The following is an 18,744-nucleotide window of genomic DNA, read 5'->3' as shown; positions in this document are numbered from 1 at the left end:
CTGTACATGAAACTGTGTATTGATTTTAAATGCTTTTTTTCCAGAGGACTGATACAACATCTGTGTGGAAAAGCCTTAGGAATCACAATGAGCAAGCTACCCTACACACCGTCAATGCTGCTATTTTCAGTGATCCATCCTGGGTTCGCTACAGTGCTCCTGGCATCACCATGCTACTGTGACTCAATATTTATCTGTTATATTTAGTTACATCACAATACTATCAATACTACTTAAATCTCACATGCAACTTATGTGGCTAATATTTAATCCTGTTTTTGAGTTCGTTCTTTAGAATTCTCCAATCAAAAACCCAAAAGTCATTTGAGATGAGCAAACATCTGGATCCCTGTAAATCATTCATTCTCTAGAAGGGTGTGCGGTCATGCATAATCACTGCACCTTCTTTCAAACGGTAGGTAATCTGCTATGAATAAAATAGTGTGTGAACTGCAGTGGTTAGCATAAAACCACTTGTGAAAGGAGTGTGCCAAAATTGTCTCCAAAACATGTTTAATAACGAGACTTCTGTTTCTCAGCTACAGAAGCTCCTCACCAACAGCCAGCATTAAGCTAAAGCAATTGCTTACCATTCACGAGAGCAAACAAGGCCCTTTAAGCTTAGTATTTTAAAAAGTTGTTTGTGTGTGTGCAACGACAGAACTGAGTGCTGAAACTTCTGCTGACAACAAAAGTCACCTGCTATGCCCAAGTCTAGCATTTTAGTGTAATCCCAATGAAAGCTTAATTCTAGAATATTTTTAGCCCTGGCTTTGAAAGTAGGCATCACCTGGAATCAACTCAAAAGCATTCTGGTGGAAAGCAGGCAGGAGAATGCAGTCAGAAAAAAATAATCTTTGTTTATAATCAAAACATAGTGAACAATTATTCTTACAAAATTCTTTGTCAGGAAGAAAAAAATGCAAACACACTGAATGGTGTCACTACAGCAATCTCAGCTTTGGAATCAGAAACATAGAGAAAATTAGAAAGTCACAATATTGCTACATCTTTCATGTCCATTTCGCAACACAGACACAACTACAGAAAATACATGAAAGATGAAAAATAAATAAAAACCGGCTTTTGAAACTGAGTAGTCACTAAAATACGGAGGAGGGACAGATGGAGTTCAGCTTTAATTCTGTATTGTCATCTGATTTGTGGTATTCTCTGCATTTTCTTGGTGCTGGTTAGAGACTCGTTCTCATCCTCTCTACAACAGTGGTAACCCGAAGCAGGCAGCTGGAGAACGTTAACAACTACCTCAACTTCTAGGTCTGATACAAGCCTCGAACACCGGTTTAATAGTAGTTGCATAATAAGACTCAATAGGCCAAGCGCTCCTACTGCCTTATACATCTCTATTTCTACGCGAATGAGAGTGGAGGGAACGCTCTAGACAAAAAACTGAGCACAACCCGAGCGTCACTAGTACTGCCACTAACAAGCTGCTTATTATGCAGCAAAGAAGGGGCGAACCCAACACCTGGCGCACAAATATGCAGACACCCAGTGAATAGGTGGATCTACAGAGAGATATCTTCCCTTCCCTTTCCCCAATAGGCAATCCTTGATGGGTGTGCCAGGAATGGGATACAGGGGGGAGGAGAAGAAAAGGGGTGGGAAGTGGTTGCCGCTTGCTGCAGCCAGCCTGAGTGATGGTTAGGCGGTTAATCATGGTGGCTGAGGAAACATCGGGTCACTTCTTCCCCTTCTGCCTCTCGTGTAATAACGAAGGTGGGCAGCGCGGCGGAGGCACTCGCCGTGTCACCGCCACCAGTCAAGTGGGGGACCCGGAACCCGCACCGCTCACACGGACCCGGTGGCGGCGGCGACTCAGGTGGGTGCCGAGCAGAGCATCCTTCTTCTCCACCCCACCCCCAGCCCGTGGACAGCGGGAGGGGCTGGGCACGGGGGCACCACCACCCCCTCCCCCGCTCTGCCCGGTGGCGCACACGCCCTGCCCTGCCCGCCTCCCGCTCCCCGAGGGACTCACTTGCCGATCACCTCGCAGAGCTCGTACACGTCCTCGAACAACACGTCGTCGTCGGCCATGGTCCGGGCGGGGGGGATCAGCCCGAGAGGCGGCGGACCCGGGGATGGGGGGCAGGAGGGAGAGAGGAAGGGGGGACGAGGGAGGGGGGAGGGGGGGCCGCGGGCACGGTCCCCGCCGCGCGGCGCGCTCCCCTGCTGGTCAGCGCCAACCGCCACCACCACGGTAAATCCCAACCGCTACCGCAGCTGCTGCCGCCGCCGCCACCACCGCCGCCGCCGCCACCTTTCTGGGGCACCGCCGCCGCACGCCCGGGGGCTCCCGCGGCCGCGCCGGGACTCCCTGCTCCTCCTCCCGCGGGCCGCAGCCACCGCCGCTCCCCGCGCGTGTCACACACTCCGCGACCCCACCTTCCTCCGCCCCCCACCCCCCTCCCGCCCCCTCTCAGCCGGCTACTCCCCAGCGGCAGCGGCGGGCGGGCAGATCCGGCTAGTGGGGCGGCGCGAGGTCCATGGAGAAGGAATCGGTGCAGCGGGGAGAGGGGCCGGCGGCAGGCGGCAGCGCCGTCTCGCTCCCTCGCCGAGCGGGCAGGCGGGCGGCCGCGCGCTCCCGGCCGAGCGGGCGGGGGGGCGCGCGCCGGGAGGGAGGATAATAGTGGGAGGGGGAGGGGCGGGAGCTGTAGGAGCGGCCGTTGATTACGCTCCCGGGCGCGAGGAGGAGGAGGAGAAGCGGCGGCGGCGGCGGCAGCGGCCGCGATAGGCGCTCGCTGTACTGGGGGGCGGGCGCGCGCACTCCCGGCCGCCGTCACGCAAAGCCGTCACGGCGCGCGCTGGCGCGGGGGCGGGCGCCGGGGCCCGCGGGAGCGCGCGGGCAGGCCGAGCAGGCGCGGCACGCAGGCACGCGGGGGGCTGCGTTCGCTTCCGCTCCCTTTCTCCCCACCTCGTTCCCCCGCCGCCAGGATCGCGCGGGGCCACGCCCACCAGTCGTTCTGGGGGTCGGGGAGGGAGAGGAGAGGTCTGTTGTGACGGTGCGCGCAGGCGCTGGCTGGGGTGACGTCATGGCGCGGGGAACAGGCTCGGCGGGGTGGCTGTCGGTGCCGGCGGCTGCGGTGCGTGAGGGTGCGGCCGGGCCCGGGCAGGGGTAGCGACAGCGGCGAGCAAGGCCGGCTGGGGTTCAGGTACTGATGTCGCTTATCTCCTCCGCTGCGCGCTCCGCGCTGAGTGCCTGGGACTCCTGCGGGCTCGGCAGCAGAAGGACCGGCAGCCTCGCTGCGCCGGGGGTGCGGAGGAACGCGCGGCCCGGAGCGGGAGAGCAGCGTGTGACGGTTAGGAAGCTGCGGGAAGCGAAGAGAGAAGACTTGCTGCTTTCCGCCCTCAGGGAGTCGAGGCAGCTGCTCTCTGGATGCATGCACAACGCACACACGCGTTGTCTGTAGGGATGGGCATCGCTTGTCCTTTTCACATTCGAGTGTAGTAATAAAGACTCTCTATGCAAAACTCGGCTTGGGGAGCTTTTCCAGAGCCGGTTAAGGTGCCTCCCCCCCTTCAGGAGTATGTATTTCCTGCAGCACAGTTAGAACTATTTTTTGTGATTAAGAAAAGTCATTAGCCTTAAAAGTAGTGCATTAAAATAACCTTTTGGGAATACTGTTAAAACCGCTCTTCCACTAAGGCAGGTGACTGGTGGGTGTCGTTTCTCCTAACAGCCGCATAAAAGCAATGTCCGAGACATCTTGTGTGTTTTGAAACGCCAGGTGCTTACCTCACAGATTGCATTCTGTGCTTTTTAACACCCGACACAAAGAACTTTTTGAGGAAGATACGCTGTGTATGCTTTCCCCAGCTTTTAAATTGGCTGGTTTGTAGAAGAAAGCAAAGATTCCGCCAGCAGCTGCTGCAGTTTGCAAAGCGTTTATTTTTGCCGAAGTACTTTAGCACACATGCAGCATCTTAAAACTCGTTAACAAAGGTGAATTGTACAGTCGTTCCCCGCGCAGAGGAAAAAAAAACCTGCCAAAGCAGAATTATCTGATTAAACGGTTTAAAGGCTGGCTTTAAAATGTGGAGCTGACGACACTTCACCAAGAATACCTTATTCCTGTGTCAAGGTGAATTGAAATAAATAAAAGCAGAGAAAGTAGTTGCACCTCTCTCCTGCACACCGGTAGCATAGAAGGTGAGAGACACTGCTGTGATCTGTGCTCTGTGCCATACAAACATTTTTAAACTCTGTTAACACCAACGGATACTTGGAAGGCCCCCAAAATCCAGTATGTTGAAATCGTTCCCTACGTTTTGTACAGCTGAACACTTGGATGACCATTTTTTTCTTTTCACAGGGCCATCAGGCTTTGTACCCCATAGGCCACACAATAGTAAATTTTAGAAGGTAGGTGAGCGTTCACTTTTTGAGGTGAAACTGTCATCTGACTGTGTTGTTACAAGTTTACAAGAAGGAAAAAGGTTTTCGCTGGGAGGGTGGCAGAACACTGGAACATGCTGTGCAGAGAGCTTGTGGAGTCTGCTCTGGAGACATTCAGAACTAGCCGAGATGCATTCCTGTGTGACCTACTCTAGGTTACAATACTCTGACAGGAGTTTTGGACTAGATGATCTTTCAAGGTCTTTTCCAAACAGTAACATTCTGTGATGCTAAGATACAAAAACACAAGGAAAAAGAATGCTCATAACAGATCCCTTCCCAAGCTGAGGTAAATGCTTTTGCCACTCTAGCAGTGTCACTTCATGGAGGTCTCACCTTCCTCTGTGTGACAAGTGCTGAGAGTCACACCAGGGCATGTAACTCGGATGTGATGGATTAAACTGAAAATAAGGAGTATCAAGCATAGTACATGGATAGCTTTGAATAAAAATATTGTCATAGAACAAACTCTTTTGGGAACTTTGGAGAGCAATTGGGTTGATTCTGGGATGAGACCGCAGGTCAACATGGTTTTCTGCTGGTAGGTGGACTCTCTGAGTGCAGGTTGACAAGTTAAGTGTTGTTCTGGGGAAATTGTTTCTTGAAAGGCAATGAACAGAAAGGAGCTTTCACTGAGAAAGGTGTTTCCTTCCCTGACACACACTTGAAAAGCCCTACTACCTTCCAGTAAAGAGGGTAACAGATGGGTTTTTATCAGATGGGCTGAGCTGCCCTTTTAAATTTTTTTTTATTCCATTCTGGAGCAAAGGATTTAAGCTTGTTAAAGCAGCTGTGGCATTCACTGCTTAGGCTGGCAAGAAGAAGGCAAATCTATCAAAGACCACAAATGTGTCAGTTGCCTGCATTTGGTGCAGGAGGAGAATGAGAACTACTGCTGCTTATGTTAGAGTTGCATGAAAAAAAGCTGTCTGAACTGGGATTTGTGTGCAGATCTACATCATAAAAAGATTGCATACTGACCCAGCAAAAGCAACAAGGATGCCACTACATCAACAATTGCTAAAACAAATGAGAACTGTGCTGTAACTCAGTTTCAGACTTGACTGGGCTCAAAAAATATGAGCATTGGTTTGCTGGCAGCTGATACCCAATAGTGTGACTGTCCAAGCAGTGCATATACCGATGTTTGTGATCATGAATTTCAGCCACAAGTTTGAAAGTAGTCATTCATTTTCCTTTCAGACAGGCATTCTTGATTTTCACTCATGTATTCAATACTTCTCCATACAGATTCTGTGCTTTATTTAAAGGTTTACATTCCAAGACACATACATCTAACATATTATTGTAAGGTTTATAGCAATAACATTTGTCATACAAGCAGAAAAAAAAAAAATCACACTTGAGACCTGAAATGACTTACTGGTAAAGGTAATGGTTGGTCTGAAAATAGTTCAGGGCATCAAGTTGTTTCAGGGCTGGGAGAGAGACTTCTTCATAGGGAAAGAGCAAGAAAATGACACTGATTGCTCACAGGAAAGAAATGCTTAATATTCCCTGGCAGCCTTCTCCAAACCACTGCCATGTGTTTGACTTTCCTATTTGTCAGTTTCTGGGCTACTAGCTTAGGGTGCAATGTTTCCAGGCAAACCACTATTATAGTTCAATTCAAAAGTTTATTTTTAAGTGTCACAGAGTAGCTGAGTGTGTGCTTTGACATTGGAAAACAAAACTTTTATGGGGTGGTCAAGCTTTATTTGGCTGTGGCGTGCAGGGTGTGTGCGTACCACCTGCACACTGTTGGTAAGCCACAGGACAGGTAAGCTGTTCAAAGGTTAAGGAACCACAGTTATCAGTTACAACCAAACAGCCTTCATGGTGTTTTTATTTTAAGGTGTGATGTAAAAGGTACATGATGTGAACAAGAAATTTAGGGGTTTGACAGTGTTCTGTAACCCAAAAGATACAGGAAACAGCAAATTCTGTGCCTCAGGTTCTAAGTGTAACAAGACTCAGAGTACTTTGATTTCTAACCTGGTCACTCTTAGAGGATGTTACTGGCTCAGAAGACAAGTATGAACTGTTGGCACTTTGAGAGTATTGAAGGCCTAACAGATGTCTGACAAACTGGCACATGGTTTAGGAGTGCAAACTCTATGAACTGAAAATAGTTTGTATTTCGGTTGGAATGAAAAGTTACAATGTTCCAGTCACAAAAGACACAGACATATTCAGTTCCTGTTAAAAATGTGCCTCTAGAGAACCATAAAATGCTGTCAGCCAACTCTTGAGTAAGCCTGGATACTTCTTACAGAGGTGTATAATTAAATCAACATAGAAATCTACCATGTGGCAGTCTGCAGCTGCAGAGCTCAGGTGTAACACACTGTACAAGTTGTGCCACACTGTAATTAAAGAGGCCAGGTTTCCCACAAATGCATGTCTTAACATGTGAATGATGTTTGTCTAGGAAGATAAATCTCCAACTGCATTTTTCTCCTTAGTGAAATGTTGGTTGGTTATTGTTTGGGTTTTTTTAAAGTTCCTCTACAGTGTCAGTTCTCTGTTGTTCAGCGAGAAGGGGACTTTCAGCTGCCACCTTTCCTTGCTGAAAACACTATTAGGTCTCTTTTCTGCAGCCCCATATCTTCAAAGGACAGTTGGAGCTTTTCTAAAGGATCTGTACCTTGCCCCCACCTAATTCTGTTGAAATTGTCCCCCAGGTTCAAAAGTTCTTGGGAAAAACAGTCTTGGATGTCTATGTAAACATGCAAACACAACCCTCATTTTTTTCCACAGGCAATTAGCTAAGAGCTGCCTCTTTTGAACGAAGAATTCTTTTTTACTGCCCAAACATGCTGACCACGTGTCCTTCATTACATGTTCATCTCATACTGGTCCTGCTGAGAGAGTTCCAGATCAAGTAATCAGCCAGGTCTTGGTCAAGGATTAGTAAGGGGAATAAATCATGTTCCTTGCCTGTAATTAGACTGTAGTCACAATTAGAAATTAATCAGAGCAACACAAGTAAAGGTCAGCAGTAAGTGAAACCAAAAGTGAGCTGATCTGATACTACTGAAGAAGCTCACTGTAAGCCTTCAAATTCAATTTCCAGAGGTGAAACAGTCCCATGTAGGAATGGCAACAGCAAAATAGAGAAAACTTCAAAATTATACAAAACCCAATTTAATGGAGTTTCTTTTTCAGCTATTCCTTGCTGTTTTTATTTTTCTCTTCCTTGTGTACAGTGTACCTGTGGACAATTGTGGCTGGGTTGCTGGAGACATTTATTTTCTCCCCAGTTGCAGCTTTTCCTCATTGATAGGTATGGATTAAATAACAAGAATTGTGGTGGAAATCTCTTCATGATAGTTTTGTTGAAGTACTTTTAAATTAAAAAGCTCTTCCAGGTTGTACAGTGGATAAACCCAGGTAATAAAAACAACTCAGAATTCTGCTTATGTTTCTGTCACTGTTCTAAACAGAAATTTGCAACCATATGCTACAGTCATGTGCCTATATACAGAAAAATAATTAAAAAGCACATCATGAGGAGAATATAAAAATTCCACATGCTAGTACCAAAAGAGAAAAACAACCTAAAACCCCACAATGAAGAAACAAAACAACCCCTAAAAAACCAAAACTACAACAAAACTCCCGTGTACTTTCCTTTGGTATCTTCTTTCTTGCCCTCCTGCTATCTTTTGTAGAAATCTATTAAGCTCTTCCTGAGGGGGCAGGTGCCACCCTAACAGTTAGAAACTCCAGAAGAGCCCCACGAAGCAGAGTAAGCACCCAGAATGGGTTTGGTGTAGACAAATGGCAGGGAATACTGCACTTAGAGGAAATCCACATCTGTGTTACCCTTGTGTAATGCTGAACTTGGAACTGTCAGTTACAGCTCTGGAAAGAGCCTTTAGACTCACAGTGCTGCAGGGTGTGGTCATGGTCAAAAAAAGCCAATAAAATATTTGGTATATCAGGACAGGCATAAAACAAGGCAGGTATTGTTTTGCCTCCATATAAAGATCTGGTGCCTCCACTGCAGGAGGGCTGCGATGTTTCAGACCTCCCCATCTCCAGAAGGACACGGAGTCTACAAAGGAACAGAGAGAGGAGGGTAACCAAAAGAACCAAGGAGTGAGCTATCTGACTTTCCACTAGAGGGAAAGAGGCTGAGACATGTCCATCCGTAGAGAAGACACCCGGAGTAGGATATGGTTGAGATTTAGAAGATCACAGAAGTGGCAGATAAGGTGAAGATAGAACTGTTCACCAGGTCCTGCAATACTAAATCTAAGCAGAGCTCAGTAAAACAAAGAGTTAAAGACAGATACATGAACATGCTGTTAAAACAAAACAAACAAATGCACACAGAGAGGACTTGCTGCCACAGGTGGCTGTGGACACCAGGTTCAAAAAACAATCAGACCATGCCAGGGGTGACATCACTATAAACAAACACTGGAAAGAATGGGCAGGTATGCAGTGGGTCACCACTCATACAACAAACCTAGATGCTGGGAAAGCAGAAGAGGAACCGACTGCAGATAGTGTTGAGGCTTTGATGTACTTTCTAACCTACCTCCTACTACCATTGCTTCATTTTTGTTTTATTTTCCATTCTACAAATTACACAGTTAGCTTCTCCACATTCAGGGAAATCACAAGCATCAGCATACTTGGAATGCAAAGAGTATCCTTACCCAAGATGGCCATGTTATTGATCTCAGACTATCCCCTGTTGAGTAAGTAGGGCCAGGAGGATCCATTAGGGCATTTCTTATGTCCTCAGCCTTTTAGTTTCATCCTATGCTTAATTTTTAATTTCCAGCTGTGTCCTTTATTATGCCCTCGTTCTGCCAACCATTTATTTTCCAAGCCCTGTCTATGAGGTTTGAGATACTTACCTTTATCAGAACCCTATTTCTATTAACATGTAGTAACACACCCCAAAAGTTAACAAGGCTTACAGCTGAAAACTTCTTAGACACAGTTTATCCTATAACCTCAGAGCAAGCCAAGTTTACTACGTTTTATAAGTTTGGAAGAGAACACGAGATCTGTAAGTAATTATTTGCCAAGTACTCTGTATTCCTCCTTTTTACCCTCCCTTTCCAGCCACCCTTCCTCCTGGTTTTCTCAGCTTTTCCCCCTCCCCCCACCCCAAGTTGGAGTGTCTTCTCAGAAGTGAGCAAGCACTACTCTGTCTGGCCACTTCATTACTTCCCACTTCCTTCTTACTCTTCCTTATTCTTTCCCACTCTGAAGTGTTATGCTGACACTGTAATCATTCACATTAAAACTTTGAGACTCTTGTCCTGCAAGGACAAAACCATCTGCAATAGAAAGAGTTGGTACTAACTTCCTGATTCAGACTGGCCAAGTCACCACTGAGAAAGCTTTCTGTAAATCTTCTGCATGCAGAATCCAAATTCATAGGTAATTTGCAACAGATCTTTGAAATTTGGCAAGGAAAAAGTCCTAGAAGGGAAAGTCGTGTGGTTTAGTGTGTCCCATGAAATTATATTGAGGTCTGTCAGAGGGAAAAACTGGGAGAGATAGAAGCTTTTTATTTTTCAAATGGCTTGTGTTGGCAGCAGCACTCTGGCAGCCATCCATGGGGACTGGCCATGGGCATTCTTGTCCCAGGCAGCATTCACTGCACACAGCACTGTGCTGGGAGCCTGACACTCCAGCTCTAGTTAAAAAGCTGTTGTGAAAATGAAACCAAGACAGCAGAGAGAGGAAAGAGTAAAATCATAATCTGTAATAGCCCTCTCTGAACCCAGCACAAGTATCTCTTTGATCTCTCCCTTTATGAGCTTGAGCCATGCTCCTCTGATGATCACTTCTGCACTGCACATGGTTCGAATGTCAGCAGAGATCTTTCCAAGTAGTTTGAGAACTTTCCATTTAGGAGGAAAAAAATAATTATACCAAAGAAAAATATTTGTTTCTTTGGGGAAAGGCATTTGTGTGCTAAGTGGGAGACTATTTTCAGGACTGCTGCCCTTTTTACCCTCACTATTGGAAAGTTAATGGAGAATGTTACAGATGGTGGGACAAAGTGGGAGAAGAGAGTGATTTCCCATTGGAATGGGCTGCCCAGGGAGGTGGTGGAGGCACCGTCTCTGGGGGTCTTCAAGAAAAGACTGGATGAGGCACTTAGTGCCATGGTCTAGTTGATTGGATAGGGCTGGGTGCTAGGTTGGACTGGATGATCTTGGAGGTCTCTTCCAACCTGGTTGATTCTATGATTCTATGTTAAGACAGGAGACTGGCACACATCAACAAATTGTTATTTACCTCTCAGTAAAGTGTAGTCTCTGGTGATGATTTGTTCATTGTTTATACACGAGATGAATACCCTCAGCTTCAGCTTTTTTTCGGCCATCAGTGGTCACCTGGAGTCAAGACTTTGCCCCCTGTTTTCTCATAGCTCCAAGTGTACAGCAATAACATATCAGCAGCAATATCTCTGCTCCTTCAGCAGAGTAATTTCATATGTTATAAAGAGAGCAGAGGAAAGCAAAGATCATGCAAATATATGAACCTTTTTTCCAGAAATGCGAGTATGTGTATAAACTTAGTATGTATCTTATGGATGATAACTCCCGATTAGCAGCTCTGTTTGACACTGATGATACCCTTAGCAAAAGTAACACAAAAGCATGTAACAGAACCAAACTCTGCAGTTTGTATTTTTGTTGTAAATTAAGGAGTACAAAGCTTTAGGAGTAATTGTGTTTTCTGTGAGGAAGAGAGCCAGAAACAGCACATTTTGAGTAATTCTAAATACTTTCTGCTTTAGTCAATGTAGAGCTTAAGGAATTTAAGAAAGTCAGGGCTCTGACGCTGAAAAAAAGAGAAACCTAATGTAACATCTCTTGTCTTCTCCAGCCTATGGAGCAGGTAGCTGTGTTGCCTGTCAGAGTCTGAGCTACCCACTTACGGTGCAGTGTTTGTAGGCTACTTAATGCCATCCCTCTTGCAGACAGTCCACCCAAATCACTGGGTTGTAACAGGCACAGGAACAGAAAAGCATCTCAGAGGCCAGCCCAGAGCAAGAATATACTAGTGTCCTCATCATGCTGTCACTATGTGTCTTTCAAATCCCTCAGACTCCCTTGGTGTTTGGATTCTCTTTGAGGGAGATTTACAAATTCCATTATGTGCTTTACAGCCACAGGGCTTTGGGTGTGCCTGTGCTCAGCCATTACAGTTCTGGATAAAGGACAACTCTTAGACAGCAGATTAAGGAGTTCAGTCATAATAACTGCCATAATTACTGATTCTTTCAAAGAACAAAATAGGATCAAGTGTTTTCTTCTTTCAGAAGAAAGGAGATGCTGCCTAAAAACCTTCTAACCTAGCATTGATACCCAACAATTAACTGCGGAGTACTTTACATTAATTGTCAGAACAATGGGTAAATCTCACCAGAAGCAAAAATGCTGTGACTCAGTACTAGTCCTGATGGTGGTTGTGTTGTCCCTCCTTTGGTCGGAACTAGGAAGATTGTCACAGCAGATACATTCCACAGTAGTTGCACCTGTCCAGAACCATGTCAGCTCAAGAGTGTGAAGGGCATGCATGCCAGGGGTGGAATGCAGATAGTTGTATAGCTACAACTAATGCCAGCTGGTCAGGCAACCCAAAATTCTGATAAGTGGTCATTAATTCTGTTTTCTCTTCTTGCAAGATGATTCATATTAGAAACTCACATCATTTTAGACACCAATGGTATAGAGGTCTACATTTATTTAAGCTAGTTATCTGAGGTTCCTTTACAGCCAGGCAACAGGTAGAGGAATTCCTGGGGCATAGTCATGCTGGATGTGCTGGGGGTAGGTGGCACAGTGAGTAGCTCAGCAAAGTTCCTAGTTTTTCCTTTGAAAAAAGTAGGGATATTTTGCCTCTGACCTTCCAGAGAGACTTAGTACAGTAATGGATGCCCTCAAAGAGAGAAAGAAAAAAAAAATCACTAGCTTTTAAAAGGTAATGAGAAATGTATAATTTTTTTCCCTGTCTGGCTTTCTCTTTCAACAGAAGTGAAAGAAAACTCTCCTCCATGTGTCTGGGTTGTCCTGTGACCGACAGGCACCACTGAGTTTGATAGGGATCTACCTTACTCAGACTGTGAGCTCCTAACAAGAACATTGAGCTTTGTAGCTTGTATTTAACAACTGGCTCAAGCCAGAACCTCTTATAGACATGGTTCTCAGCAGCTTCCCTCTGCATCCTGAAATTAAGCATTAACATAATAAGGAAGTTCTAGATACTAACTTAATCTAACTTAATGAACAAACGCACATTCAATTAATCTCTGAGGTACTCTGCATGAATCACAGAATTGAAAGTCTCTCCCAGAGCATCAGTACCTTTGCTGTCAGATGGCAGCAAGTCTGTTAGTTCCAGTTTTGCCACATTCTGAAATTAATTCATCTCAACCTGCTGTGGCTGGTTGGCTGTCAGTTTCTCAGGTAAAATGGCTGTGTTGGTATGCCTCCTTTGGAGGATGTGTTACCAGCTTCTCTTCCTATGTGCACCTGATGTATCAAATCTGTCTTTGACCACAAGATATGTCTTGTGATGCTATTGCTCTTTGCAGTCATTGCTTTTTGTTATAGATATTCTCACACCTGTTTTTTGCAGAACAGTGACAGCTCTCAGTACCCCAGATCCTGCTCTCAAAAGCACACACTCATTTTCAGTTTTCTGTCAAATAAAATGTCAGCAAATAAGAAGTTGTTACACTGGTACCACTCCATTATTTAACAGTATCAAGCATGGATCGGAATTGGCATCCATTTTGGTATGTTCTTTAACGCATTTTCTGCTAACCTTCAGGGACTGGAGATAATGGAGGTTAATGTTATACTAACAAACTCATATTTCAGAGCATAATGGTTAAACACAAACCTGAGAAATGCCAGACATTACTGTATCAGGCATACCACAGGCTTAGAATATCAAATCAAATTGCAGATGTCATCTTTGCAAGCTGTTATGTTTTCTAGCAACACTATCTCAGGCAATCATAGAATCAGCCAGGTTGGAAGAGACCTCCAAGATCATCCAGTCCAACCTATCACTCAGCCCTGTCCAATCTACTAGACCATGGCACTAAGTGCCTCAGCCAGTCTTTTCTTGATTACCCCCATGGATGGTGACTCCACCACCTCCCTGGGCAGTCCATTCCAATGTCAATCACTCTCTCTGGCAACAACTTCCTCCTAACATCCAGCCTGTACCTCTCCCCCGGCACAACTTGAGACTGTGTCCCCTTGTTCTGTTCCTGGTTGCCTGGGAGACCAACCCCACCTGGCTGCAGCCTCCCTTCAGGTAGTTGTAGAGAGCAATGAGGTCATCCCTGAGCTTCCTCTTCTCCAGGCTAAACACCCCCAGCTCCCTCAGCCTCTCCTCATAGGGTTTGTGTTCCAGGCCTCTCACCAGCTTTGTTGCCCTTTTCTGGACACATTCCAGTATCTCAACAGGAGAGAATACTCTAAGTACATCCCTAGGACTAATGCTGACTGTACTCTCCTTTTCCAGCCGAGACACACAAGTTTGTTACTCCTTTGTACTGGAGACAAACTTGCTGCGCTGTGTGACAAGTCTTCCTACTTCCTTAGTGGTATCATTTGTTTAGTATCAGGACAAATCTCTAGTTCTTCTCTTAGAGGTTTCACTTGCAAATTAAGTCTCCTCTGTATGTTTTCATATTTTTTTCAATGACATCTTAAAAACAGCTCTTCCAGTGCCTTTAAGTATAAAAGCTTCCCCTCAACTCTAGTGTGATTATGAGAGAAGACATTATAATGATGTGCTGGGCATGGGGTGTAAATAAATTACATTTAGCAAGAAAGTTGTTTGTAGGAGTAGGTTTGGCAATCAAAGTCAGTAATCTGTTTATTCTGGGTTTTCTTGCTGTTGCTTTTAATCTGCCCGATTCACAAAAAATCTGACTCTGGATTTGAGACAATGACCCTCTTGTTGAATAAGGGACTGTGCCTCTATCTGCTAAAACTTTTCTAGGTTTACATTTAAAATTGCAAAAACCTGCATCTGTAGCTGAATATCCCTCTTTAAGGTACTGTTTCCCAGGTCTTTGTGGCTGATAGTCACTTTCAGCTAAAACTGGACTCTGGGGAATGAGAGTGTGAACCTTTCCAACTGCAGGGCTGTCAGCCATTGCTTCTCTCTCCTTTTGACAGCACTGACACTTGTGACATGCACTCTCCTTCCATGCAACTCAAAAATGGACTTGTGCCACTGCCTCTCTTGGAGCAGGTGTCAGAAAAGTTTGTGTTGTGATTACCTTTACAGGCCTCTCTAACCTCTTCAGCTTCTCAAAAGCTTTGCCACCAGCAGTGGTGCTTGTTGCTCAAGCACTTCGCCACATCCTCTGGTGTGCAGAGCAACAGGCTTAGAAAGCTTGTTCTGGCAGCTCTACCAGGCACAAATTTGCCTACAGCATTCATCTTTCCAAGGAATCTTCAAACCCTTTCTTGTCTGTCAGGCTAGGTATTCTAATGATAGCATCAACCTCCCTCGTGTGATCATTTCCTAAACCATTTTAGAAAATGAATGTATTAATGAAGAGTTATTATTTAAATTGAAAGAGCTACCCAGCTCATTTTGACTGAAGCCATGAGCTTTTTCCACAACTGCTACAACTGGAAGGGTCCCTAAGCATCCAGCAGGTCCTAGTTGCAAGACTATGCCCTAGTTTATACCTCACAAACTAAAGCTGCTCTGACTAAATTTCTGAGAGTGGGCTCATACACTAAGCTAGTTGTATATGGCAGCGTGAAGCTCTGAATAGGTTAATTTGCTCTGCTGAAAGCTCACTAATTTAAGTTTGATTCAGGTACCTGTGCTGTCCACTGTAGTCTCCAATGAAGTCAGACTTAGTTTTATTTTTCATGCCAGGCTTTGTTCTGGAAGCACACAGACCCAAGATATTTGAATGATATCTGATTCATTCCCTGTCTTATCTCATGACCCTGACTTTAACCTGGTGCTGCACCAGCTCCTGGCTTTTTCCAGAGCTATGGAAAGTTGTAGTTCCCTGCACTGGCCAACCCTTACAACTGATGCTGTCTTTTAACACCATCTGCAGCACAGAAAATTCTCAGGTCTTGCACTTTGAATCCTATGGATGACACTCATAACTATCACTCATCTCTGAAATATGCTCCCCAGTACTGAAAATGTTATGGAAATAATTTGCTACGGATGTCCAAAAGATGCTGGCAATTTAATTGTAATTAGCAAAATGCTCACTGCAGCACTCAAAGGATTTTATCTTCAATGTGAAAGTGGTCTCAGCAGTTCTGTTACCCTTAGTGTAACCTTGTTTTACCAGAGTTACATTTGAAATCAAAAGTTAAGATTTCCAGAGGAGCTCCTGCTTTTTGTTTTCCTTTAAGTTTAACTTCTCATTTGAAACAGGAGGAGGCTGGTAACATCATTTACTCTATTTCTTAGGTACCATGTTTTGTATTTGCCTGATTTTTCATTTTACCTTTTTCTCTTCATGCTTTGATTTTTTTTTATGTCACACAAATGGCACAGTAGCCCTAAATATAGCAGAAGATTGCTCATGAGACTCTCTTAAATTAATTTTATGAAAAGAATTGATTAAACACAGTTCTTGGGTAAAAATTAAATGTTTTTCCCCCTCTTTGTATCACTCAAGGTCAATTTTAAGCACTTTTGTAATTCTTCAACAAATAGGCAAAATGTTTTGGAAAACATTTTTGGAAGGAGAAGTAGCATAGAAAAAAAGCCCTCATGATCACAAACCTCTGGGGTTCAATCCTGCAGCACACTTAAGTATCACATCTATAATCTGTTTATTAAAGTTGGGATCTCCTGTGTGAGATTAAGTGTGTCTTTAAACATCAAAAACTTTGTTTTGTCTGTTTAACTGAATCAGCCCTCTGTATGGTAACATAAACCTTAAGTGCACTCTGAAAGCATGCCTGGCTTGTTTTCAGCCTCTGCAATAAAAAGACCTCCCTCCAAGGGGGAATTAATACAGGAGAGATAGTAACAAGGAATCCCCCATGAAATTCATCACATAGCCTACCTTGGATAGCTATTTATGTGCTATTGCTTCTCAATGCAGAACATCAAGCCTTTGGAGTAGATCTCAGATCATGTAGGCTGGACAGACAACAGGAAGAACACATCACTCCTGAATTCCATCCTGTGTTTTTTCACCTAAGCATCTCTTCCCTAAGTGTACCAAGAAGGCAAAGTGAAAAGTGACTCAAGGGAGACCTTCTTTAAGGTATGTTAGGTTGTTGCGAGGATTTCAGAATGAACAATCAAACAGTTTTAGTCTTCTGCCTTTAACACAGCATACTGAGATCAAGAAAACCAACACCCTACACAAATATAATACAAAATCAGAAGAATGTTTTCTGCTTCAAGTACCATCATGTGGAAGAGAAAAGCTTTGCTGCTTAGACAGACATTTAGATGATGCTTTGGCAGAGAGTAAAATCAAGAGTTCTGCTGATATAAGGAAATAATTATGTGGAACATAGAGATCAAAGCCAGTCTACACCGTAGGAGGACCAACTAGCATAGCCTGGTGTCTCCATGATGCATGTATTTAAATACAAATTTATATGCATATGTAGTAATGTAATAATAGTTCTTAATTTCTAAAGCTCTGTTTCTTCTATTTGCATATTGGTCTTGCATAATTTTGAACAGGTCTAAATTATTTCACTAATTCTGATGTCAGCCACTAATATTTTAAATGAAGCTGCCAGAAAGTTACAAGCATGATGTACCCAGTAGAATTACTGCTGTGAACTTTGCTGCAAGCTACTGACTGCGTAAATAAATTCAAAATTCAAGTGGTGTAATTTATCTCAGACTTTCTGCAGTTAAGTTCCTATGCAATGCTTCTCTGGAGTTGAGAATCAATACAGTGTTAAAATGAAGATACTGGAACAAATGATGCATATTCTCTAGTTAAGTTACATATGTTAAGACCTTGAAACTAATATCTGTGGCATACCAATGCACCAATACCAAGACTTCTTTGAGAAAGAGGATAGGCATTTGACAAAAAGGTAGGTTATATCTATGAATGCAATTACCATTTAAAGGACAGGTTAGAGCAGGAAACAATGGGGACTATTGAGACAGAATCCAGAAAAATAAGCAGTGTAAAACATTTGCTCAGCAAAAAAATTTGGTTTGTTGTGAAAGTTTCCCACAGCCCAGCATTAGAATGGTTAAACTTGAACCAAAATGTTTGGCAACTGTGCCCTGCTTGGAAATATTTATAGAGGGCCAATACTTAGCAGGTGGTAAAATTTTCCTACCAAGGATCTCCAAGCATTTTACAAAACATTAATAATCAAGCTTCATAAAAAATTCATGTGTAGCTTTCCAGATGGGTCTGCTCCTTCAGGCAGGCAGTTCAAAGCCTGGCCCAACAAAGTCTGCCTCCCCTCGGAGCCCAAAAAGTGTTGCCTATCCCATTCAGAAAGGAAATCTTCAGAAAGCTGGTGGGTGTATCAGAAATTAATAATAGTTGTGAATTACAATTATTAATTTCTGTATGAATATTAATTTTGATAATTAATATTCAGAACCAGGGGAAGTTCCCTGAGGTTCTTTGGACTTTCGATCGACAGGAAGCAACTGCACAGAATTAAACAGCTTAAACAATCAGAACTTGGAAAATAGGAATGTGAGAACAGGAAGAATTCTACCTATGCCTATAGAGTCTTGGTATTCACTCCAGCAGATGTACTCACGGCTTTTTTGGTCCTTGAGTAAGTCTCCTGTATCAAAGACACCTTCAAACTCGCAATGATGATCCCAGGGTAAAACACAAACTATTTCAGGCGGAGAGGAAGGAGTTGCTGCTAAGCCACTAGTGTGAGCCGCAACACGTGGCCGCCTTCAAGGAGCTGCAGACGATGAGAAGCAGGAAGGCTGATGCAGACAAAGGCTGGTGTAGAAGCACTACTGTAAGAAGATGTGGTTTCAAAATCATCCCCCTTTATATACTTCATTTTGAAAATCCAGCTGGCCAATAGGCACTAGCACCATTGTTCTGGCCAATGAATTCAAAGCTTCCTGCTGCCTAACACAAGACACCTGACATGTGGTGCTAAGCCCCCTAGCCCTCAGGGCTTTGCTGGGGCCAAACCCTTGTTTGCTCGTCTGACTCACTCCCGGGCCCACAACAGGAGGAGGACAGCAAGGGTTAAACCTGCCTGGCAGGATAGAGAAGAGCAGGGCACCTGCTTGTTCGGCACTCATGTGCCATAGCTGCTGATGCTCTGATGAAAACCTCTAACAAGCCCCCAGAAATCAGCACT

The 18,744-nt window shown here is 44.3% G+C and overlaps 1 protein-coding gene and 1 long non-coding RNA gene across 12 annotated transcripts in view; both read right to left on the bottom strand.

The window, feature by feature from the left end:
- CASK (calcium/calmodulin dependent serine protein kinase) overlaps positions 1–2,409 on the bottom strand; it is a 202,228-nt gene extending 199,819 nt beyond the window's left edge. For 8 of the 10 annotated variants that reach the window (XM_064151890.1, XM_064151892.1, XM_064151896.1 and 5 more), the window contains exon 1: positions 2,000–2,408. In XM_064151890.1, coding sequence (XP_064007960.1) covers positions 2,000–2,058 — 59 coding nt within the window. In that variant the 5' untranslated portion in view covers positions 2,059–2,408. Of the gene's footprint in view, positions 1–1,999 lie in introns of all 10 variants that reach the window. The other 2 variants (XM_064151894.1, XM_064151895.1) reach the window with 1 other exon arrangement.
- A 3,247-nt stretch (positions 2,410–5,656) lies between these two features.
- Positions 5,657–18,381, bottom strand: LOC135180012 (uncharacterized). Of its 2 annotated transcripts, none has more exons than XR_010304243.1 (3): positions 18,175–18,381; positions 16,482–16,630; positions 5,657–8,477 (listed from the first exon to the last, which is right to left on the bottom strand). It is a non-coding gene; the product is annotated as an uncharacterized LOC135180012 (long non-coding RNA). The 2 variants fall into 2 exon arrangements; XR_010304242.1 differs by having other exon boundaries at positions 16,482–16,558.
- Positions 18,382–18,744: the final 363 nt, after the last annotated feature.

Source organism: Pogoniulus pusillus, chromosome 12 (genome assembly GCF_015220805.1).
Source record: "Pogoniulus pusillus isolate bPogPus1 chromosome 12, bPogPus1.pri, whole genome shotgun sequence".
Lineage (NCBI taxonomy): Eukaryota > Metazoa > Chordata > Aves > Piciformes > Lybiidae > Pogoniulus > Pogoniulus pusillus.
The sequence above is the reverse complement of the archived record's forward strand: the minus strand, read 5'-3'. Positions and strand labels throughout refer to the sequence as shown.